This window comes from Aythya fuligula, chromosome 17, assembly GCF_009819795.1.
Source record: "Aythya fuligula isolate bAytFul2 chromosome 17, bAytFul2.pri, whole genome shotgun sequence".
Lineage (NCBI taxonomy): Eukaryota > Metazoa > Chordata > Aves > Anseriformes > Anatidae > Aythya > Aythya fuligula.
Window position 1 is genome coordinate 14,081,908 of NC_045575.1, and position 24,971 is coordinate 14,106,878.

At 37.4% G+C, this 24,971-nt stretch overlaps 1 protein-coding gene across 3 annotated transcripts in view; it reads left to right on the plus strand.

Annotated features, from left to right (window-relative positions):
• The window catches only part of TMEM132D (transmembrane protein 132D), a 255,996-nt gene that overhangs the window by 93,286 nt on the left and 137,739 nt on the right, over positions 1 to 24,971 (plus strand). For all 3 annotated transcript variants that reach the window (XM_032199359.1, XM_032199360.1, XM_032199362.1), the window contains one exon: positions 9,776 to 9,922. In XM_032199359.1, coding sequence (XP_032055250.1) covers positions 9,776 to 9,922 — 147 coding nt within the window. The remainder of the gene's footprint in view (positions 1 to 9,775; positions 9,923 to 24,971) is intronic.

Consider the following 24,971-nt stretch of genomic DNA (forward strand, 5'->3'; position numbering starts at 1 on the left):
GACAGGACTGTGATTGGAGATTCCCAAACAAAGTACCCTCTGTTTATACTGAGTTTCTTGGGGGATTCTTGATCTCTAGGCCATGCCCAGGCACACCAGAGAGACAAGCTTTTCTCTTGCTTGCTAGGACTCTGAGTCTGCCAGGAAATTCAGCTTCTGATTGAATCCCAGCTTTTGCTCTGAGAGCAAGCCTAGAACTTTGCTGAGCCACTTAAGGATTCATACACTTTGCTGCAAGATCAATAAATTTATTCCATTTGCTGGCCCAACATGCAACTCTTCTACCATCTCTGATGGGTTTTGGTCCAGCTTCTTCAGATGCCTGGGACTGCACAACGGTTCCAGGCAATTTGTTCCAGTGCTTTGCCATCCTCCTTAGTCATAGAAAGTTTTCTTGATGTGTAAATATCCCTTGTCACAATTTAATCCCATTGATTTTTGGTAGATACAGAGAATATTTCTGCAACTGTCTGCTTTGACTCTCTGCTTTTGACACATACTGCATGGTCTGTCAGCCTTTGCTTCTGTATTCACTGTGCTCCTAATGCTCTCAGCCAATTTAAGTGAATCCACAATTCCTTGCTTGTTGCAAAACCAAAATTCCTTTCTTGTTGCTGCCTGTTCAGCATAAAAATATATGTACATATACATACACACCTATGTATAAATGTCTCTGTACAATGGTTTTGTTGTTCTGTGCTGTTTTACTCAACCTACAATGGATTATAGCATATCTCTCATTATGTCATTTTATGCTCTCAGTGGTTCTCTGGGGGTTGCCCAAAACCAGCTTTACTCACAGGCTTGTTCAGGTTTGGTAGCTGTTTGCTACCATTTTCTTCACCTGTGAATTAGTGTGAATGGCACTCTATTTTCCCTGCACAGAATCACCAGTTCTTTTGATTGTTTTTCCTATCCTTTCTTAAATCTAAGTTTGATTAAAAATTTGTTCTAAGAAAAGGCTGTGCCATTAGCAGTTTTCCTGATCTTTGGTCAGAAAGGAAGGAATGAGTTGCATTGTTTTGTTTTCAAGCAGTTTAGAAAGTTATATTTCAGACCTTACTTCATTTTTTCACATTTATTTTGGAAACAGTAGTTAGAAGCAGTCCACAGGGCTCTCAACCACTTCAAATCAGCAGGCAGCACTATTTATCTTTGTCTTTCATTTCTGTAAACAAACATCTTCCTTCACACCTTTGAATACATAAATATTTTGTTTAGTATTGTTGCTCATTGTTTCCCAATTATCCATTCTTGTAGGAAGAAGTGCTATACAGCCTGGAGAGGTGACAGTAAGTCACTGTTATGTAACAAAACTGTATTTGGTGAGTGGGTTGGGGTAAACAAAGATCGTGGACACCCTCTTCACCTTGGCCTCTAACCATGAACCTTAAGACTGTCTCTTCTTAGGTATCTCTGTGCTCACTTCATAGTTTGTGTTGATACATGGCTATGGGCAGGAGTATCGGCTTGTCCCTCAGCACAATAATACCTCCTTAGAACAGCTCTAACAGTAACATTGTCAGTTGTAATAGTGGTGTCTTATCTATCCAATTACTGAGATTTTGCCTGTTAGTAGCATCTATTTCTGTAGTGCCACTTCAGGTTACAACACTGCTATTTTCCTCTTTCTTGCTGTTCTGCAGCAGCCCACAAGATGAGATCAGCAGAAGGGTGCACCAACCGGCCTGCGACACACACATGGAGTATATGAAAAAACATTTTTTTTTCATGTTGGGAGTCTCAAGGTGACAGCTGCTGGGAACCCTAGGGAGGCTCAGTGCTATTCTCACATAACTCCTAAGGTTTGCTTCCTGAACTCTAATTCAGTGTTTTTCCACAAGACAAAGATCCAGTTCTGCAGGGCAGAGAATTTCTGGTTCCCACTGAGAATTGGGACCACTTGTGACCTGTTTAATAAGTGAATAGAGGTCAGAGCTACAAAAGCATGTTTGTTTCTGCTTTAAATTTATTTGTATGTGTTTCTCCCTTTTAATTCTCCAGACATCTGTGCATTTTGCATCTCACAGAACATGATTTTAATAAGAACTTTCTTTTTGAAAGCCACAGGAATAAAATCTAAATGTGTCCTATGCTTGTATCTATACATGTATCTACAACTGCATGTGCATAAACTGTAATTGCAAGAAGCAGTTTTGTCAAGTCCAAGGGCTACATATTACACAGATCTATTTTATTTAACTCCTAGTATGCAAAATTCAACTGCTGAAGCCCAAATAGGTCTTACGTGCTTTCTCTAATTAAAAATTTTTTATAAATCCACCTGGGCTGTATCTGTTTTAATATCTACATTTGAATGAAGGTGGTTTAGTGGCTGGGTGGAATGTGTTTTCCTCCTGAAATGTTAATTAGATGGGGAACATGTTATGCTTTGGAAAAGCTGCATTGCAAAACCATAGATAAACAGATTGATTTAATTTTAATCTGCTTTCATGGTGATGCATAATGATAACTGGTTTCTGTCTCACAGGGCTGAAAACCACAGACCTTAATAAGAGCTTGTGGGTATATTATACAGCTTTAAATAGCTTATGTTGTGCTAGACCGCTCTCTATAAATTATTCTAACTCCATCAGTATCTCAGGGACTCCCGATTCTCTTCTGCTGTGGATTTTCAATCAGTGAAACTATTAGTGTAATCTGAAGAAACTTTGAGGCATCTTCTCTGAAAACAACTGACAACACTGGTTTGTACATGAAGTATTCAGTGGGGAAAACAAACAAAAGAAAGCAGTACAGAAGCCACTCTATACATTAAATCCTGGCATCTAAATCCTACCTTTTGTACACTATGCCAAAAGAGATCTAAAATTAACAGCCAAATCCTCAGGTGGTTAGTGTGAAGTCTCTTAATACATGACACAACCAAAGCCAGAATAGTAGGCAATAGTCTAAAAGATGGTGGTGAGCCATCTTTTCTACACTTGAAAAGAGCCATATTTTTCTACACTTGAAAAGAGGGTAGACACGGTCCTGGTCAGCAGAATCAAGACCTTGGGAAGGGAGGAGGTTGTTGCTGGAGATGAAATATCAGCATGCAAATGTCAGACTGAAGCTTTCTGATATCAAAATGGTCTCATTTATGCAATGTACACCAATAGAATGACCTTAGCTACTGTAGAGGATGACTGCATTTAATGTGCTCAGTTTTAGCTTTTGAGAACGATCATTCTGCTCTTACTGACCTTTCAGCAAGAGATGAATACCTGGGAATTTTCTGAATTGCTCCTCAGCTTAGCCATGCTGAAATCACTGTCTAGATTTTAGATCCCAAGGCAGCATCCAGTCCCATATTACCTGATTCTCAAGCTATAACATTTAATTCTGGTCTTAAGAAAGACCCCTATGAGGTCTGTCAGCCCATGGTTAGTGTGGAGAAGAGCTAAAGCAGCCATTCAGCTTCTTCAAAGGTAGTTTTAGTAGAGCTTCAGGGAATGGAGACTAGTTGTTTCCATCTCCAGCAGCTGAAATTTGTTATTGGATCGAGCTATGTCATCACTGGAAAGAGCCTGGATGAAGAGCAACCTGTGGCATAGCCATCATCACAAATGGGCTCTGGGCAATGACATATATTGGGTATTTGTGCGTTACGGCCATGAATACTTTCTTAGTTTCTTGCAGAGAGTGTTTTGCTGTGGTCTTGGCTGAGTGCATTAGACTTCCAAAAGGTAGTTCTCTGTACCAGTCCATTTGACACCAAATACACGAGATATGCAAATGGAAATAGACCTGATTTGTTTCTATGATCAGGTCTGTTTCCATTCACGTCTCTCATCTTTGAAGTTGAATGAACTTGTAGGGGGAAAGACTTGTCCACACCTATTGCTGCTCTCTCAGTACAAAGGCAGAGAATACCAGTAAAGACTGCCATCGTATAAAGGTAAACTCTGTCTTATTCTCTCTCCATTGCTGGGTTGAGACTAGGCTCTGGGCAGTAAAAATCATTAAAGATAAAGAGAAATAGAAACTCCCTCGAGTTATTTTTGAAGTGCTTTGGGGGAGATATAGTGCTGAGGGAAATTCAGAGCCTGCTAAATGACAGCAATGTCTGTTAGGTGCCTAGAAGCTCTTGAAAATGTACCCCTCTGCAAACAATTTATCTGCTGCCTTCCTGTCACCACTGGTAACAAGATGATAACCAGTGGTAGCACCAGTGTTAACATTTTTTTTTTCTTTTTTTCTTTCTTTTTTTTTTTTTTTTCTCTTCTTATCTTTAATGTTGAAAGTAGCTCATTTTCTCAGAAGAAGCATGAAAATTTTGCAGAGATCTTTGCTCTGAGTGCTCACAGTAATAGAAAACTAGATTCAATGTCATGGGTCTAAAATGATTTCATTCAGAACTGCTTAGAGGTTAGCCTCTTTGTTTACTTGTGCATTGCTTTTTCAATGTGTGATATTTGTACGCCGCATGCAGGACATTGTCAGGAGTGAAACGTGGCGAGGAGAGTCCTGCCTGTGGCAGGCTCTCTGCAGCTCTATGCTTACATGGCTGGAGGGTGAACTTGGGCCTTCTGGCTCTCCCTTGCCCTTCTCTGTGCTGTTTCAAAGCAGACTCTTTGTTGACAGTGTACCGCGGCACTTAGCAACACACGTGCTGTAGCCCGGTTATTTTTCACCAGCCAGCTCTTCCGCTTTATACAGCACTTAAGTAACAATTTCACAGCCATTACCAGCCCGCAGTAATGACATGGGCTGAAAGCTAAGCGCTAAGTGGTTGTAAACTACAGAAAGTGGGAGAAGCTGAAACAGACACTTTGATAAATGAAAGAGGACACTGCCTGCATTTTAATTGGCCGAGTTGAAGCCTCTTTTATCACTAGAGTAAACACAGTGGGTTTTGGATCATGAGATAGAATTGGGAATCACTGTCTTTATGTAATTAGGAAATGTATTTGCTTGATTTCAGGTGTGATGTATTGATTCTGGGAGTTCCTTCTGTTTTTTTTTTTTTTTTTTTTTTTTTTTTCTTTCTGCCTTCCCCTGCTTTTTACCCCCTCAGCACTGATAGAGATTTCAGGGATTTTGGACTCCTGAGGGCTTTGTTTGCCATGATTGATTTAGAGTAAGGAGTAAGCTACTTACAAGGCTCAGAACAGTGCTCCAGAGGTAAATAACCAGTGGAAACAGCTATGAAAATGTTGAGTTGGATAGACTCACTGCTTTAAAAAAAAAAAAAAAAAAAGAAAGAAAGAAAAAAAAAAAAAAGAAAAAATAAAGTTGGAATGTTTAATAGGTCTTTTCTTTCCTCCTGCTTATGCAAGTGGAATCTGGGAATCTGGCCCAAAGTAAAGTGATGGGTACAAAATGCTCAAACAACTTTCCTGTCTGCTGCCCAGCCATAGTATTTTAAACAAACTTACAATGTGTTGTACTTAACCGAGCAAATACATGAAAAACCTTTGTCATCAGCCTTGTATGCATATAGCTGTTGAGAAATGTTGCTAGGCTGAACTGTGGCTGAACCAAGAGGCTGTCTCATGAGCACTCTCAAGAGCAGCTGAAAGGTCGAAGACCCAGCTTGCCCTGTGACAGCCCAGAAATTCAATAAAGCAGATTTGCAAGAAAGTAATTGAGCCCTGACAGCAGTCATAGTGTTTTCATCTCAGGTATCTTCAGTTTTATCTGTTAACAAATAACATACCTTCAGTTATTATTAACCCTGTTTCATCCAGGCCATTCTTTGGTAATTGCAAAGTGCTACTGCCATTGTAAATTGGGTGAATAAAATTCTGCAATCCCCCACAAGTAGCAAACACAGTATCAAGACAAACTACAGGAAAATGTATTTCCCTGAATCATGGAATTGCTGCTTTAATCCTAAACTTAGAAGTATTTTTAACTGATTCTTCTAAAAAAAGTTACTGACCTCTAATTCTGTAGAAAACAACAATCTTGTGTTATTGTTTTCAACAAAATTAAAGGTTTGGGTTTTATTGAATGACTAAATTAGACCTTATCAAAAGCTCTTCTAAGAAATGCTGATCCATAGGCTGCAATTACCCTAAGGAGTATACACAAGGATCTACATTTGTTTTGAAACATTAGAAATCAGTACTGGATGGCAGTCACTGAATAATGTGAATGTCAAGAATAAACAGACCCAGCTTTTCTTTCTGTTTTTGCGTTCATTCTGCTGCTAGTTTACATCATCTTTCTGGCATTTAAAGGAATCCAGACAAAATGTAAGAGGATGGTATGATTTATTGTGTCTGTCTGTATACTAATTTTAGTCTGTTTTATAATGATTTTTAAATGATAAACAAGAAAATTCATCAGTTTTCAATGTGTAGCTGAACTTAGCAGCACTGAGATCCTGCACATCTTTCTCAATTACAGTAAAGTTATTGCATATATGACATCAGGGCAAGGTAGAGTATGCTACCTTCAAAGCTCTAAGGCTGCTTTTTTCTTGATTTCCTACCATTTTTGCTAATAAAATATGTTAAAAGCATACCAGTTGTGTAGTCAGTATAACCTTTTGTGTGTTTTTATGTGGTTTTTATGTGTGTTTTATGTGTGTTTTTATTGTAACTTACTAATTGCTCCTAACATACAGTTATGGATTTATTTATTTATTTTATTATGTAAGGCTGTTTGGATTTCCTGGACATGTCATTCTTTTCTGCCCAGCGAATATGTCCAGGAAAATTCAAGTGCTTAAAATCTTTGTCCAGGATTTCCAGAATTCTCCCTGCAGGATCAGTTTTCCTACATGTGTTCCAAGCAAGCTTCATGCTATGTAGAAATCCTAGGTATGCTTATGTGCAGACCATGGGGACAGCACGTTGATTATTCATCAAATGTGCTGTCTTCTGCATTCATGGTCAACACCTACACAGCAAACCCAAGGGGCCAAACTTACAGCACGAGCTCAAGGCACATGTGCCTTTGTGAAATGAGATCAGTCAATGGCTCTCATCACTGCAGTCTCTGTCTGTGAGTGATAAAGTTATTGCCCTGTGTCAGAACAAAGACATCGGGGCAGTTGCCCTTTCAAATACGTATGCTCAGCACAGTGGAATCTTCTCATCAGCCATAATCAGCTAATGGAGACAATGAACACATTGAAGAGCAAGAAGTTTGAGTTTCTTAATCACAGCCAGCCTAACGTGGAAGGATTTGAGCTCTCTATAAGTACATTAAAGGAGGCTGTAGTGAGGTGGGGGTTGGTCTATTCTCCCATGTGCCTGGTGACAAGAACGGGCTAAAGTTGCGCCAGGGGTGTTTTAGGTTGGATGTTAGGAAGAACTTCTTTACCGAGAGGGTTGTGAGGCATTGGAATGGGCTGCCCAGGGAAGTGGTGGAGTTGCCATCCCTGGAGGTCTTTAAAAGACGTTTAGGTGTTGAACTTAGTGATATGGTTTAGTGGAGGACTTATTAGTGTTAGGTCAGAGGTTGGACTCGATAATCTTGAAGTCTCTTCCAACCTAGACAATTCTGTGATTCTGTGATTTGAGCCACTCTCATTTCCCTGTCAAGTGGGAACCATTTTTCTCTCACGAATCTTAGTTCACACCCAGCAGTTTTCCTTTCTAGAGGTGGGACCAGATACTGGTCACTAGGACAGAACCCCATGCTGATATATGATTCATGCAGATTGTCTGGCTTTTTCCCATCTCCCTTTCTTTCTGTAAGATGCCAGGAATGCAGTTTAATTTCCACTCTGCTTTGACCACTAATTTCTCATCCTGAGGGACATTCTTGTTCTAGGAACAGTAACTGCACCTGCTTAAAATACGTTTTGTAAAATTAGCATAGAAACAGCCTGAACACAAATTGGCAGGCATTCACATAGTAATTCTTCCAGGTGTGCTAAGAAAATTACAGCCACTGCTGTTGAATTAGTGGTAGAAGAAATGAGATATAACCTTTTTTGTCCAAGACAGTTGAAGGAATACTTTGCCTTTTTATCTTGAAAATGTCTGTGGATGTTGTCCTTCAAAGATTTCACAGGTAACATCATGTGGAGGCAGAGATGATAGTGCTTGTTTTTACTGATATTAGCATCTCTGCATGGCAACAGCTGTTTATACAAAAATCAACCTTTTTGTTGTCCTCCCTCCCCTGGAACTGAGAACTTGCCATAACACTGAATGGATTTTGTGTATGAGACTTTAAGCAAATATAATTAAACTGTCATTTCCTGACAGCTCATATATGAGGCTCTTTGACCGCAGTGGACTTTTTGTTTTTGTAAACAATTTTGCAAACCAAAAGTTAACAACACCAGGAACTCCTAATTCATAAAATTGGCTGACATTATACAGTCCTGGAATAATTCAGTAGTTCCTTAAGATATTTAGTTAAAGAAAAGGAGAAAAAGAATTAGGGATTATAACATCAGCTAGGAGGAAATAAAACAGATATTTCAAAATATGGTTATAGTTCCTCTTCTCCACTGATTATTCAAAACCAGAAGTATTGAACTAATACATGAGAGTCAGAAGAGTACTTTTCTGTAGGAGCCAGTCAAATCTTCAAGACTGTAACATTTTGTCATGCACGGAAATAGACATCCAAAGAAACCACTCACTTTTGGAAAAATAAGAATATTTATAAGTGTTTTTAGGATCAGAGCTGATAGAACAGTTAAACTCAACAGTACTGAAAGAAAATGAAGATATTTTGTGGAATTGGAAAGATGATGAATTTTGAAGCAAAGATATATCTTTGAGTCATCCAGAGTGCTGCTTGGGGAAAGTGGGGAGTAGATTTTGCTTGTAACCTGGGACCTGGTTCTCAGCTCCTCACTCTATATCCTCACTGGTATTAACTCTAGTAAAAAACTCAGCTCTGGTGAGTTTGTACTCAGCTCTGGTGAGGCTGCACCTCGAGTACTGTGTTCAGTTTTGGGCCCCTCGCTACAAGAAGGACATTGAGGTGCTTGAGCGGGTGCAGAGAAGGGCGACAAAGCTGGTGAGGGGCCTGGAGAACAAGTCCTACGAGGAGCAGCTGAGGGAGCTGGGCTTGTTCAGTCTGGAGAAGAGGAGGCTCAGGGGCGACCTTATCGCTCTCTATAGGTACCTCAAGGGAGGCTGTAGTGAGGTGGGGGTTGGTCTGTTCTCCCATGTGCCTGGTGACAGGACGAGGGGGAATGGGCTAAAGTTGCGCCAGGGGAGTTTTAGGTTGGATGTTAGGAAGAACTTCTTTACTGAAAGGGTTGTTAGGCATTGGAACAGGCTGCCCAGGGAAGTGGTGGAGTCACCATCCCTGGAAGTTTTCAAAAGACGTTTAGATGTAGAGCTTAGCGATATGGTTTAGTGGGGACTGCTAGCTTTAGGTCAGAGGTTGGACTCGATGATCTTGAGGTCTCTTCCAACCTAGAAATTCTGTGATTCTGTGATTCTGTGAAAACCTGATTTCATTTTTAGACAGAAGTGGTATGTTCCTCTCCAATAAAGTAACTTCTAGTCAAAAGAAAGCATTAACACAGTGATGCCTATAGACTGGATGATGGAAGAGTAGAGTGAGAGGTAATCTCCAGAATACATCTACACCATAATTTAGACATGGCTAAAGAAGTATTTACCATTAGTACAGTAATCTTTTTTTTTTTTTTTTTCTGTGTATCATTTCTTTTTAAATGTGGAACTCTTAATTAATTTTCTCTTCTCTATTCCTTGTAATCCTGTTGAACTCTAATGAGAAATAGCATTTACTGTGGGACAGTAATGAGAAAATGATGAAGAAAGAAGTAATAGATTGAGCTGACATTTTGTATCTAAAAGATGAAATATCCTGTTGTTCCTCCTAGGGCAAAGGTGAAGAAAGGTGTGAACATCTTCAGTGTAAGAGCCAGCAGCCCATACTTGTGGGATATCAGAGAGAGTGTGGATTATATGGGGAAATATGCACCAGCTGTTATTGTTTGCCAGAGGAAATCTGCTGCCTCTGAAAACAGGTAGGTCATTTCAAGTAGTCTGTCTTTTAATAACTGATGGTTGTTTTTTCTTTTCAAAGCATTTTTGCTGTGATTGTAAATTTTATTATAGTGTGTGATGAAAATGCTTTTGGAAAAACTGTGGCTGTCTTTGTTTTGTAGTGCATTGCAAATTCTACTACATGCACTTTGAACAAAAACGTTACTCAATCTTAATACTCAAAGGAAGTTAAAGCTAGCAGGAAATATTGTTTTCATATGCTATTTGGAAGAATATATTTCATATCTTAGCATTTGGTTGTGACTAGTTTAATCTCTTCAAATTATTTGCTGCCAGACATTATACCATGGCTAATTATAGGGCTGTTTGGGATATTTATTATTATTATTTTTTTGGCCAAATTTCCAGGGGAAACTAAAACACATTCATAGCATAAACCTCACATTTTTGTTTGTGAGATTTATATGAATTTTTAATCTGCAGAAGAGAATAGGTTTTCCATTTTACATTCCCATTGTGCAACCACTTAGATAGGATGTTGACCTCTTTCTAACAGCTGTCATCTGACAGGTAGATGTTCCTCTTCTAATCACAACTGAATGCTTTATTGAATAATTTTTATATCAGTTTCTCCTTGTCCATTGCTTCTGGCAATGTATGTCAAATGCGTATTTATAAAGATCCAACAAACTACAAACGTATTGTGTTTGGTATTGCTGTTAGAGAACTTGCCATACAACATGGGAATTCCAATTTTGCTGTGATTTACTTCTGAAATCTAACAAAATCTTACAGGTATAGGGATTTATTATGGACTTTTGAAATTTTCAATAAATACCTACCAAGTCTAATGACTAGGAAGCTTTTTTTTTTGTTTGTCAAAAAAGCAATGTGTATATATATATGCCAAGGTCACAGCTCTCTATTGTCTAGCAAAGCCTGTCAGATTCTTTAAAACCCCAGTTCAAAACTATTCAAAGACGGTGTGAATATTTTCATTGACTGGAATGGATATTTGATCAGAATCAAAGTTTTTATCAAAGGTGCACTTTCCATCACACTTTATCTTGTTCACTCCATGGAGTGCACTTGCCTGATTTCTCCTATTCATCAGGAAAATATAACACAACATCATAGCTGATTGAAGCTTGGCATCTTATTTCTCTTTAGTACTCATCATTCAGTAGCAAACCTTCAAAATGACCCCTTCTTCACAAATATTATTATGTCAGCTTTCACATGGTGGTAGTGTTTGCTGTGTGCTTTCACATGCTGAATGGCTTGTGAAAGCCATAAGCATGGCTTCACGTTTATTAAAAGAAATGTGATCTAATGTACATTTTAGATTTTATTGGAAAGAAAATCAAGAGGTGACAAAATCAGAGACATATGTGTAATTCAGGTACAACTTTTGTTTTAACTTATTCCATGTGAGTTCTCAAGTTTAGATTTTGTGATTTTTTTAAAAAACTTTTGAAAACTTCTTCCTCATTGTTTGTAAACATGTAAAATATTTCAGTTCAGTATGTTGTTTTCCTCATTAAAATTTGTCATACTTTGCTATTCATTTTAAGAAGGAAGATCAAGCATTATATGGGGAGAGTATGTTCAATACTTAATGGGAAACAATTTTTCTTTATCTAGACATGTTTGATGTCACTAGATATACACAATGGATAACAGTTAAATATTGATGTCTTTTATCAAATTGTTTACCTCTGTAGTTCCTTTATAAATTCTACAAACTCCATTTGCATATTGTTTAATTACTCTTAAAACTCAGAGATCTGATCACATGAATGCAAAGGTGGCAATGTTAATTAACTAGAGATTCAAAGCTTTTGTGTTTCTGATAGTTTTACATGGTTCAGGAAATAGTGTTAATAAAGCTAACTTACTGTGACAGGTGTAATTTCATAGATTAAGGAGGCACTTGTGCAAGTGACAAATTTAACCAGGATGCCTGAGTATTTCTTTATCTCAGTTTGAAATATATCATTCATTTTATTTGGAGAGGTTTTGGCAGCAAAAGCTTATCATAACAGGATTAACATATAAATATTATCACAGCCAGCAGGGTGTTTTAGTATGAATATTAACAGCAAATATTATGAGTCTGTAGGAGAATAACTAATTAAGCCCATCTGTCAAATATGATTTGGAGTTCTCAGTGCCTTGCTTGCTATGGGCTTGTGACAGTGTTCCAGATTAACAGTGAAGCAATTATAAACTTCTCCCCAGTTCTTCTGATTTCATTCTAAGGTGATAATAATTTTGTAACACTAAATCCTGACCCATGAGATTATTAGATGGGCTTAATCTCTTCTGCTCTTTGAGAACTATCTTCCATTCCTCCATTTCCATGTAGACAACCAGAAGAAAACAAACAGAAAATCATGTGATGTAGATTAGCCAGTGACTCAGAAATGTGACTTGGGAAAAAAATTCAAATGATCAAATCAGGGAAATATGTGTCAATATGTGTCATCCTTTACTTTTTTCTTTTTGATGTTGGCTGCTGTTAATTTTCCTTGATACCTCATATAATGGGGTGAATAGAATAAAAAGACAAGATTAAGACAGTACTGCATTTTAAGAATGTTTTCCTGCATTAGTGTAGTTCCTCAGTGTTTCTGAAGTTGGGCATCTCTGCTGTGCTAGTGAGTATTGATGAGAAAAAGAATTGTTAAAAGAGGAAGATCAGGGTTCCCACCTGTTCTTCTGTGTTTCCTGTTTGTGGAAGCAAGCTGGAGGGGTGTGGGGTTGGTAGGTGTGGATTTGGAAAATTATTGAGGTGACTAAACGTGTAGTTTTACAGGATGTGCCTAAACCAAAATTTTAATAACTTCCAAAAAAAAGCGTCTAAGAGATTTTCAGGGACCTCAGTTCCTTACCTGTAAAACATGATCAATAGCATTTTCCTATATCCGTAGCTGTGGAGACATTGAGCAAGATGCTCTTGATATGATATGATGATTAGTATCATATCTCAATATTTTATTAATGCATATCAAGATAATCTTAAAATATTAATGTGTATATTTTGGAGAACAAATGTTTGTTATTCCATTGAGTATACATTATTGTTCTCTATGCTTGTGGACAAATGAGACCATTCATCCAAACAAGTACAAAACAGACAATACTCATCACCAGGTAGAACCTTAGTGTCTGCATATGACTGTTTACTGTATTATCTTCAATTGTAGTTGAACTTTATCACAGATACACTTTGCTCACCAGTTTTCTTCCCCCATGCTCATTGTTGGAAATGTTACAAAGATAGCATTTCTTCTGAAGCTTTCTTGTTTGTGCTCTTGGTTTACAGTTCTATAGCATTAAAGCATTTATTGACTTTTACTGCCTGAAACCGGATGCTGGTCCTGCAATGGGGGTGGGGGTTCCTTTTGATTGTGAACTACAGGACTGCTTCAATCTGTGACAATATTGACGTGGTAGGAAACAACAGTATTTTCTGGGCTATATCCCTCATTTGTTCTTGTGTCATTTTTTTCATGTTATGGTATGTTAGTTTTTTTTTTTTTTAACATTTCTATCATAAAAGAAATTAACTTGATATTAAGTAAAACAGTAACAGGAAAACATACAGCATCATTCCCTTTGATTTTCCTGGATGATACCTTTTTTTTTTTTTTTTTTTTTTATGATTTTTATACCATTTACTTTAGTGCCCTATATTTCTCATTTTCAAATCTATTATGAGATCTCATATTATGTAATTTAACAACTAGATTTTGTGTTGTAACAGCAGTGATCTATTGCCTCATTCTCTTACTTGTTGCATCTATCAGTATGTTTGACAGACTCTCAAGCATGCTGTAATTCTAAAGTGCTTCTGAATGCTTCTGTTTGTTGCAACAAAAGCAACAAATGTGACATATATATCAGCCTGATGGCCTCAATAATTGTATTGTGTGTCTTGCTGGTGCTCATAAAAATGCTTCATACACATAGTTGTATGTTTGTGAGCACCATTAATATTTTTTACCTTGTTATTCATGTGGTCACACAACTTTACCAACTAGAGATATACTATTTTGTGGAGAGAAAAATGTCTACTCTGGAATTACAGAAACAATGCATGCTGAAGCAAAACTAAGTTGGTGTACTTTGCCCCATTGTGGTGTGAATCACATAAGCTCATAATGAGAAACTCATTGTTCCTCATGAAGAAACTGGAGGAAGAAAAAGACTGTAGAAATCAAACACACTTTCAGATGGGATATATACAGGTATGGAGTTGAAAAAGCACGACAGAGAGTGGGACACTTCAAAATACAAAGCGATGTGAGAATTCTTGCTTATAATTAGGAGCAGAAAAAAACCCTCTTTACATTTTTTGTTGTTGTTTATTATTATTATTGTAGGGGAGCAAATGATATCATATACGTGGTTTCAAAGTTACTTTCCAAGTAATGATTTTGCTCTAAAAACTGTCTATTCACTCAACATCAACAAAGTCAGGCAGATATAATTGTGGTGGTTTTACCATGCTGGGCAGCTAGACACCACAACCTCTCTCTCACTCCCCCTCCTCATATTAATTTTATTCTGAAATAGTGGAGTTTAATTCCATTTACACTTCCCAGTCATCTAGCATCTAGATAATGATTAGCTATAAAGGCATTTGTCCTGGGTAGCTTTGGAGTTTCATACTGTTTCATATTTCTAAGAATTTGTGTGTTGTGATGATGTGATAGCACTAAATATCTTAGAAGTTATGTTTATATTTCACATATTTGAAAGCAATTAGTCAAAAAAATTCTATTCCTCATTTCTTGTTTTAAAACTTAAATGTGTACTCTGAGAGAGAACTCTTTGAGATGTTGAGACAAAATAGATTTGTGTGAACCAAGACTCAATGCATCTTTCTTTTACATGCTGACCCACTTCTTCACTTTTAAAAGGAAAGCCATTTTATTTATTTATCAAGAAATGCAGATTCTCTCTTTAAGTCATCCTACTCAATGCAGATTAAAAAGGTTATTAAGTTATCATCTTGAAGCAAATCAAAAGAAATGAGAAAAGTTATTAACCAGCAGCTATTAGATAAAGACATTACTACGGGATTTTTTCACCTGTTTCTTTGAAAGAGACTCATTCATTTAAAAACAAAAAGATTGCAGGAAGCAGTTCAAAGGCATGTGGATAGTCTCTTGTCATCTTAGAGGTGGAGTTTGTTTCTATACCTCTGACATTTAGATGAAGGAAATACCACAGGGCAACTCAGCTGTCATTGTGAAAAAAGATTATTGCCTTTAATCTCAGCTGAATTTTAGGGTTCTCCTTAGAAAAGAAGTTAATTCGTGTGTTCCTTTGTGAGCATAATTTTTATTGGAAATGGGAAAAAGTGACAAATACCATTGAATTGCCTATGTTGTCTCTTGAAGTAGTTTGAAAACATAAAATTCCCTCATTCAGGTATTATCCTTCTGAAATATTAATGTACAGTTATATACCACTTAACATCCCTGAACTGTTTACAGCTGTTGATATACAGAGCTACATCATTGCTCTATCATCATAAGGAAAGTGATAGAGGTGAAGTACCTGTGAAATCTAACTTGACATGACTTAACAGTTCACAACTACTGTCTGAAAAGTCAGGAAAGTAAAGGAGACTGCAGTATCTGTACCTTTTTATGCCTCTATGAATCTCTTCATCGCCTACAACATTTTTTGTGATGAATGGGAGAAAGTCAGACATCTCCTCTTTAGAAGAGTACTTGATCAGCAGACAGATATTATAAGGGCTTTTATTCTACTTTGTGGTGAAGTGCAAAGAATAAAAATATGCCAAAATGTTTTAGGGCACTGGCGGGATTTACTACAGTACAGCTGTTTGCTGCTTTATATTTGCATATATATATATGCTTTTATATTTTCAATGCGGTGTGTGAAGAATAGCTGTTAAATAGTGCATCATGTTTCCAAAATATGTTGAGTATTTTCTCCTCATCTTTACTGATCCTGCCTGTGTTATGAGTAACTGAAAAGGATAATTGAAGCTTTAGTACATAGCCATCACGTCCTTAGTTTCTAGAGGTTGTATTTGGGTCAAAAGAAATTAGGGACAGACAGCCACCTTTTTCAGTGGCAGCCCAGACTTGGCAGATTTTGTAGGGCTCGAATTTGGAAGCAGAGAGTTGGGATTGGTGTTGCTGTTATGCTAGGTCACTACACATACCAAGGAGGGCTGGTGTTACAAACCGTCAGCAGGCATTGTGTGTGTGGGAATAATGATACAAATCATGAAAAAATATATAGTCAACTGATCAAAGACATCATGTTAATTTGAGAAGGCTTTGCACTAGCTCCAATTTGTATTAGAATCTGTGGTCGTTTTCTAACGCATTACTATATTTGGCTCTTCTTTTGTGATAAACTATCCCAGATGGAAAATAAGTCCAGTTAATAATTACAGAGACTTTCAGACTGGCCTCTTAATGGTCTAACTGGTCACAGGTCAGTGGCCATTCACTGACTATCCACCATCCTCAGTATAAATACCTCATCCAACTCTCCTGTCCACTCTACGCTGTCCAGCTATTTGTAACCAAAAACCCTGGGAAGAAATTCTAAATCTTCTACACTGTTGCAGGAGAAGAAAACCTGTGAAAGTGATGCTCAGTTTGAGTTGAACTAGCTCTCCCAACTCATATCAGCTGTGATTGCAGGGCAGAGCTCTGAATAGAAGGCATTTTGGCTGCAGGAAGAGTGCTTGTAAGGAGGGATGAATTTAATTTCTTGTCATAGCTCATCTGAAGGCAGCAGGGTTTATCCCCTTTGTATTTCTTTATTACATTTTATTACTTTATATATATAGAGAGAAGAGCAATAATGGAAAGGATCCAAATACTGATGCATGTTCCATAGTTAACAAATGACACCAAAACTGTACTTTCAATGAGTACTCAATAGTTCACGAGCTTATCTAGGAGTTTGAGAAAAGGTGTGATATCTTCATCACCAGTTACCAGTTTTGGTAGCTCAAAAGATGAAGGTTGGTTGAATGAGCCTGGGAAGTCCTGGAAGAAACTCTGATGATCCTTGTATCTATATAACTGAAGACTATTATAATGCATACATGGGGAAAGCAGGATTACATTTGGGGGATTTTAAGAAGTTGTCAAGACACAAAGTTCTCTATGATGCACTGGTAATTAGGCCGTTTTCTCTGATATGTAGTACCTTCCATAAAATGAGGTTCACTGGCATCGTGATCAGCATGACTTTGCTAAAATGCCAGGATTTGTCTATAGGGAGTCTTCTGAAGTTGCTGCAGTTGTTGAGATTAAATGAACTGTCTGTAAAATCTGCAAACAATAAGTAAAGTTAGGTGTTTAATGCTCTTTCATTAAGAGTTCTTGGCGTGAGGATATGAGAATCAGATAGTTTGAGGGAAGTGAAGCCTAAGTAACTTGCTGACAGACAACATAGCTTGTTCACAGATACATTTGTTCCTAGTCCCGTCTTCTCTCTCTTTCTGGTGCTTTATGGATATTTCTCCCACCTCCCTTGTAGAGGAGATATCCTCCTTTCTGTACAGTGTTGGAGTACCTAAAAGACATTCTCAACAGTCTGAATAAACCTTATGTATATTTAGCATCTTTATGTTGTTGTTATCCGGTATGATAAATGTAATTTTAAACCCAAGGAGGAACAATTTCCCTTAAGAATCTTAGGGATTCATCACTATCATGATGAAGGCTCCCCAGTAAAGTAGTCACTGCACGAAGCCTGTCTGAATTTAAGAAGTGATTGGACTGTGCACTTAGTCACATGGTCTAAACTTTTGGGTAGACCTGTGCGGTGCCAGGAGTTGGACTTAATGATCCTTATGGGTCCCTTCCAACTCAGGATATTCTATGGTTCTATGATTATGCTTGCTCTGTGTTTTTGGTACTTATCACTGTATCACTGTAGTCCTTAAACCTTTAGCAGCCCCAGGGCTCAAAATATCAATTTGAATGGGACAGAAACATTTTGCTACCTATTAGAAAAGAAACAGCAACTGAGTAATCTTCTGTCTATTAAAAAATGTAATACTGAATGCAAAAATACATCTTTTGAAAGTGTCTCTAATGGTGCCGTTGATTTTCTTTTCCTTGGAGGAAATCTTGTAAGAAGTAGTACTAATTACTCAGAGAGTTCGAAAGTAGATGTCTTTTAAAGTATGAAAAGAGGCTGAAAATATGCCTATTACTGCTGAGGCACAGGGATTCCCACTTTGGGGGATGAAAGAAAATTAGCATCCAGCAATGCGCAGATCAGAATCTTAACAGAGTTATGTAATACAGCCCATCATCCACACAAATCATTAGGCTGGTCCTGAGAAAATTCTGATGGTGATGAAGTTCACTGGGCTTTGAGTTATTTTATGGCGCCAACTCTATAGATTTACTGATTATGTGAACAAGCTAGAATTGCAATATCACAGATGTATGTGTGGTTTATATGAACTGATGACGCAGATATAGCATCCTTTAATTACTTTGCCTTGGTCACCTCTCAGCCTTTAATCTGCCTTTATGGGGTAAGATAAGGCTGCTGCCCCAGTTTGATAGAGGCACAGAGAGGACATGGGCTAAATATTAAAGACAGTTCTGACCATAATGAACAGCATCACCTACTAGGGTTTATGTGCAGTGGGGCTACACACCTAGGTTTGGAGTGAGTTGCATTTAAGTTGAACCACTGAGCTGGGAGCTGCACTGAGCTAATCACTGAGAGGATGCAGAAGTCAGTGGTGCGTTGTTTTGTGGCCCACTGTAACTGGATTAGCCTTAATACTTTGGCCAGGGTCACACACAACGTGTGACAGAGCAGGATTTAAATGGAGATCTTTTCTTCATCTGCCAGCTGGTCCTTTGGGAGCGAACATCCACTGAAGGTGGCTTTTCCTTTTTTTAATTCAGGAAAAGCTTTTCCTCTGAGGAGTTTATGTCGAGTTTTATGGAACTGCAGGTGTCTTATAACTCTTTTGGAGGAGTTTCTGTTACCTTCCATACAGATAGGAGAAATCAGACTTTGTCGGGATAATAGGATGGCGTGTCTTTGTGGACATCATTGATACCACTACACACACAAACACGTGTGTAAAATCACAAACAAGACAGAAAACTGAGGTGTAAGATTCCATAGCAAAAATCTGCACTTAAACCTATTGGAAAAGTAGCATTTTTGGTCTGTGAATGTGCAGAACTCTCCTGTTCTAAAATTAGAAAGTCGATTTTACTGTTAAGCCAGGGGAACAAGAAGCTCGACATGCCCTCTGAAATTAGCAATGAAACAAGCTGTATTGAACTCATCTATAGCTTTAAACCTTTGGGGCAGTGGTTGAAATCAAGATAGACAATATTTCTCCAGGCTGTCACAGTTATTTTACAAGAGCAAAAAGAGGAGGGGGAGGAGGGAGTTACTTTGGTCTAATTTCCAAATGAAATAACCACACAAGCTTTTAAAATCATCCAGAAGACTAAGGGATACTTCAAATAGTCTACTATGTCAAGGTCCAATTTATTCTTCTGAATATCTATTTCTTAATGTTGACAAAGCTAAGACATTAAAACCAGCACGCATGTGCTCCGTTAAAAGGTGCTGCTACTCTAGAGGACGGTGTTACTGGAGAAAAGGAATGCAGAGGGAGGGGAGGTCTTTCACACAGTAAAGACCTAGAAAAAAGGGTTAAGAAAGTACTTCAATGCTTTTGAGTTTTGTGGACAGTATTTGGAAAGGATTTAACATTATGGTAAGTATGTAAAAATCTGTATCTTTTTGTTATAGCAGAAGCAAGTGTCATTTCAAAGGCTTGCTCTGAAAGGTGTTAAGCAGATATGAAGGCAGTTTGAATTCTCATAATCTTCAACCAAACTTGAGACTAGAGATGCAAGGATTTGGTAAACCACAGAAACTTTCAGGGGAAAAAAAAAGTGATGTGGGTACAAAGAAGTGTACTCAATATTGGCTGCTTTTTTCTCCCAAAGACCTGAAGAAAAATTTGGAAAGAAATTAGTGCAGCTGTATACCAAGCCTTAAGAATGATTTCTATGGCCAACAAAAATACAATATAAGTTATATGTATTTATACGTTATTAGGCAATTGCAGTTTCCACATATTGTAAATTAAATTCATCTTAAATTTGTGCTGTGCTAACCACACAAAGAATGTGCATAAAGATGTCAAGTTAACTTTTCAAGCATTTTTCTTCCTAAAATATGAGATTATTTTCTGTAGCTACATTAGGTCCTAATTTAGGTACTGTTTCAGAATTCTGTGGTTATTATTATTACTATTATTATTTGGGGGGGGGTTGTTTATAAGTCAACAATATTCATGCTTTCTATTTTTAATGTAATATTCCTTCTATTATAGAGAGATGTAAACAGCTATACATAGAGATATATTCTAGTACCCTAGCATGCTATGCAGAAAAAACACTAATAATATGTGTATCTGATTATTATTTTTTTACAAAAGAAAGAATTTATACATACTGATGTCATAGAGTTGGCAGTACTTTACAGGTGCTAACTCAATAATACATAATAATACATTTGTCATTTTTAATGAAGAGAAACCAGTAGCTGCAGATAGACTGCAGATAGATCAATTTTTCCTGATTTTTTTTTTTTTTTTAATTTTTTATTTTTCCCTTTGGGGAATAGGGGGGATTTTAGCCAGATTTTCTAAGGAAATGAGTCTAAGCTATCATGCTACCTATGTTTGTGTTTTAAATTTGACAGCAGTATAGCCTACTCAAAGATAGTTATATTCTTATATGTTACATGAAAACAGGCAGATGGTGGTAGAAAAAGACGTTAGAGTCCCCAGAGAGCTGAATTCAATAGCTCATTATGGAAAAATCTTCAATAAGAGCTTGTACTTTCTGGGACATGAGAGTCAATCAGCTGCGAGACAGAGCTCTGTAGGATACTAGCTTTTACTTGTGCCATCCTCATGAAGCCTTTTTTCATGCTTATGCTATTTACAGAAAATCTTGCCTCCACAGTGAAGACCTGGCTTCAGTGCACAGCAGCTGTCAGTGTGGTGGTGTAGGGTTGAAATGGCCCTATGTCAAAAATAAGATAGGCTGGATTTGAAGTTCAGTAAAGGTTCCACTTTAATATATCCTAAAAGGGGGAAGGGAAATTATTACACAGAAATCCAGTACATGCCTAACCAAATTGTTAACAGTGCGAAGCTAGCAAACAGAAGCTGGGCTCTTGGGTGGAAACCACAGTGTAGCTTTTGCATTTCTCTGAGTGTAGGCTATGACCTATAATAATAATAATAGCTACATTTGTGCTTTAATTCAAGTGTCCCCAAACCTTTTGGGCTTTTTATCACCAGAATCCTTTCCTGAGCCAGGTATGTTGTGCTGGAATGTAAATACTCCTAGTAAAACTGCAGCTGTGTTATGTGTGTAAAGTGCATCTGGAAAGGCTGCAGGCAAGGAATCAGACAGACAAATGGCCACAGAAAGCAATAACCAGACTCCTGTGGGAGCTCAGGGAGAAACATGCCCTTGTAGCTGCTGCAGTGTGTTATACATTGAGTCCAGAGATCCACCTCGTCAAGGCAGGCTCCACACATTCACAGCAAACTGTAAGCCCTCACCTGAGTATGTCTGCATGTCACTGTTCCACCTTTACTGTGAGGAACCTAACCCTGTTTGCTTTAAACGGCACTCCAACATAAGCTGTGGCATGAAGGGACACATTGCTACCTCCCTCTGACTCCAAAATCTAAACTAAATTTTCAGAGTCAGATGTCTTAGTAGGAGAAAAAGGAGTTAAAAGCTTCAAGGTTAAGAAATTCTGTCTCACCTTTCACATTATTGTTCAGAAGAATTAGTTTTAGAAGTTAATAAACCACATGCATTCACCTCATACAGCTATTTCCCTCCCTAAACAAATTGCTTTTATTGTCAAAACCACAAATTTAGGCATTGTGATCAATATCATCATTTTATGAGCTGTCTGTAAAGGGACTTGAAGATGCAGCTCTGCTTGATTTTCTAGGAATAAAGATTGATCAGCCCTATTACTTTTCCTGTATAGATCCTCAGTTGATTCACATACAGTATACAAAGAAAAACACTATCACCTCATCCCTCTTCAAAATCACATAGTCAATAGCTTTTCCTCGGTGCATTTCTGCAAACATTTGAGAGTACAACCCCAATTAATATGTCAAGAAGGGCATAGAGGAGGAACATATTTGCTGTCAGGGTCTTTTCGCTGATAGGAAAAAATGTGATTTTAATTCCAAACTTTTCTTGGTTCATTTCACAAAATGTATTGAGCTGAGACTGTTAGTTTTTACTCTTTCATGTTTTCTTTTACTGTTTTTAAATGAAGGCAAGAAAAACAAGAATGCAAGATGTTTACAAAAGGCTGTTGGTCCACAGCAGCTGTTGAATATTGTGAGGCATTTCGGGACAGTGTCATATGCTGTTCCCATTGTATCAGTCAGAGAAGGCAGGTTGTTTTAAAGAAAATGAAGTCCTTGTATATACCACTGTCAGAGATTTTGCTGAACATTATTATATCCAATGGAAGATAAAAAAAGGGGATGTATTTGCTGAGCTGAGTTACTTTCATTTATTATGTTAAATTACCAAATACAAGTGCTGCCAGATTTATAACCCACGTGTCATAACGTGCTTTTGCATGATGCAGGTCCCACACCATCCACAACTTACTTCAAACTTAAGTGAGCTAAGAAATGATGTTCCTGAAGTGCAGATTTGTGGTGTGTGTGTGTGTCTGTAAGATAATCTTCCCACTCTTCGTCTGCCATATTAAAACTATGTGCTCTTCAAGGCACAGACATCTTACACAGTGACACTTGCATGTTCTAAGATATTTTATTGATAGTTTTTCTAGGTGCTACTCTTATCCAAAGAAGAGCACTGGTCATTTTGGGCTGGATATTTTCTTTGCACGAATTCTTTTCTTTTCTTTTCTTTTCTTTTCTTTTCTTTTCTTTTCTTTTCTTTTCTTTTCTTTCTTTTCTTTTCTTTTCTTTTCTTTTCTTTTCTTTTCTTTTCTTTTCTTTTCTTTTCTTTTCTTTCTCTTTTCTCTTTCTTTTCTTTTCTTTTCTTTTCTTTTCTTTTCTTTTCTTTTCTTTTTTTTCTTTTCTTTTCTTTTCTTTTCTTTTCTTTTCTTTTCTTTCTTTTCTTTTCTTTTCTTTTCTTTTCTTTTCTTTTCTTTTCTTTCTTTTCTTTTCTTTCTTTTCTTTTCTTTTCTTTTCTTTTCTTTTCTTTTCTTTTCTTTTCTTTTCTTTCTTTTCTTTTCTTTTCTTTTCTTTTCATGAATCCGTAGGTTAGGTAGATATATAATAATATGAGGAAAACCAGAATGTTCAGGAAAGAAAATGACTGATCAGATGTATAGGGATAGTGCAGCAAATTGTAGAACAAGTTTTGCCAGATGAGGTTACAGGAAAGGGACTGGGACTCGGGCAGTGAGCGTGGCTCTGCCCTGAGGATGTGGTGTCACAGCACAGAGGGTGCTGGGGGCACGAAGAGGTGGTGGGGATAGCTGTGCCAGCAGCAGCAGGAAGCTAGCAGCAGCACGCTTGGTGGGAACTCAGACAAGTGCTGCCACATTCATGGCATACTTTTTTCCCCATTTGAGAATGGGGACAGTAATGCTATCTAGCTCATAAGGCTAGGATGATATAGTTAACTATTACATGCTTAGTGTATTTAAACACTTTTGAAAACCTAGGATAGAAGGTGTATAAAAACCAAATATGGAGATACAGGGGATATTCAGTAGCAAGCCTAACAGTCCTGCACTCAACTATTGGTTTTCAATGAATCTTTTCCTTAGGTATGTTAACTCCTCTTTTATAGTCTGTCAGGAGACACTGTATTTAAGCTCTCCCTGTTCAAGGTTCACTGACCTATAATCCTACTGAAGTGGAGTGGAAAGCCCATGAAAATTTCACTGCATTTGCACTCAAGTGGCATATGGCCATGGTGTTAATTAAAAAAAAAAAAAAAAGTGATAGTCCTCCAGTCGCCATGGAGACTAAGCCTACTGAAAGGGGTGCGAGCATAAAATATTTTCAATGTTAGGTTGAAATACAGAGATCAAAAGTTGTTCTGGTTAAAATGCTGTGCAGATGTCAACATGCCAAATAGAATGATATGTGATATTTTGTACAAAGACTTTGCAAACCGTTTTGGATATGAGATTAAAAGAACGTTTCCTGCACCATTCCTGATGGGTTACTGGAATAGATCTTGAGGTATATTCTCTGTGCTTTTGTCAATTTTTTACCAGAAAGCATAACCCCAAAAGAATAATATCCACACTGGCAAGATGGAATTCTTGTTTTATGGGGTACTATTCAAATTCTTTTAGAGGATCATAAAAACTAAATAAAAGAAGATCCAGCAGAAATTGAGATATTCCACATGATTAAGATGTCTGGCTGGCAATGAAGCCTATAAAATAAGCTTTTCCAAATGCTTGCCTTAGGAAGGAAGAGTGAGAAAGAGAACTATATAAAAAAAGTGTTCCCAAAAATGGAATAGCAAACTATTGGTTTTATTGACAGCTAGTAAACACTGGTTCAGTGTTATTTTTCTGTCATTTGCAGAACAAGAAACCATAGCAATTGAAGCATTAACAAAAAATGAAGCTGGAAAAAAAAATCCATTACTGCTTAAATACAAAACGGACAGCAGGAAGGAATATAGAAGTAATACATTGTTAACATCCAATTCAGCATGTTTTGCATGGTATGGCAACAAATACATACTAACGTGGGTTCTGGGATTGAAGAATCATTAATTTGAGTTTTTCTGTCTCAGATAATCACATCCTATAACAACATTTTAAGGTCAGAGGCATGATGTATTACACTCCTTCTGAAAAGAAAACCAGTCCTTCTGTAAACTACAGTACTTCAGAAACTTAGTTTATTACGGATTTGTGTTCTGTATTTTTTCATCCTCATGCCCTTCTGCAGTACTGCTAATATTTATTATACATTCCCTAACATCCTCTTCCTTCCAGAATTTCCAGCTC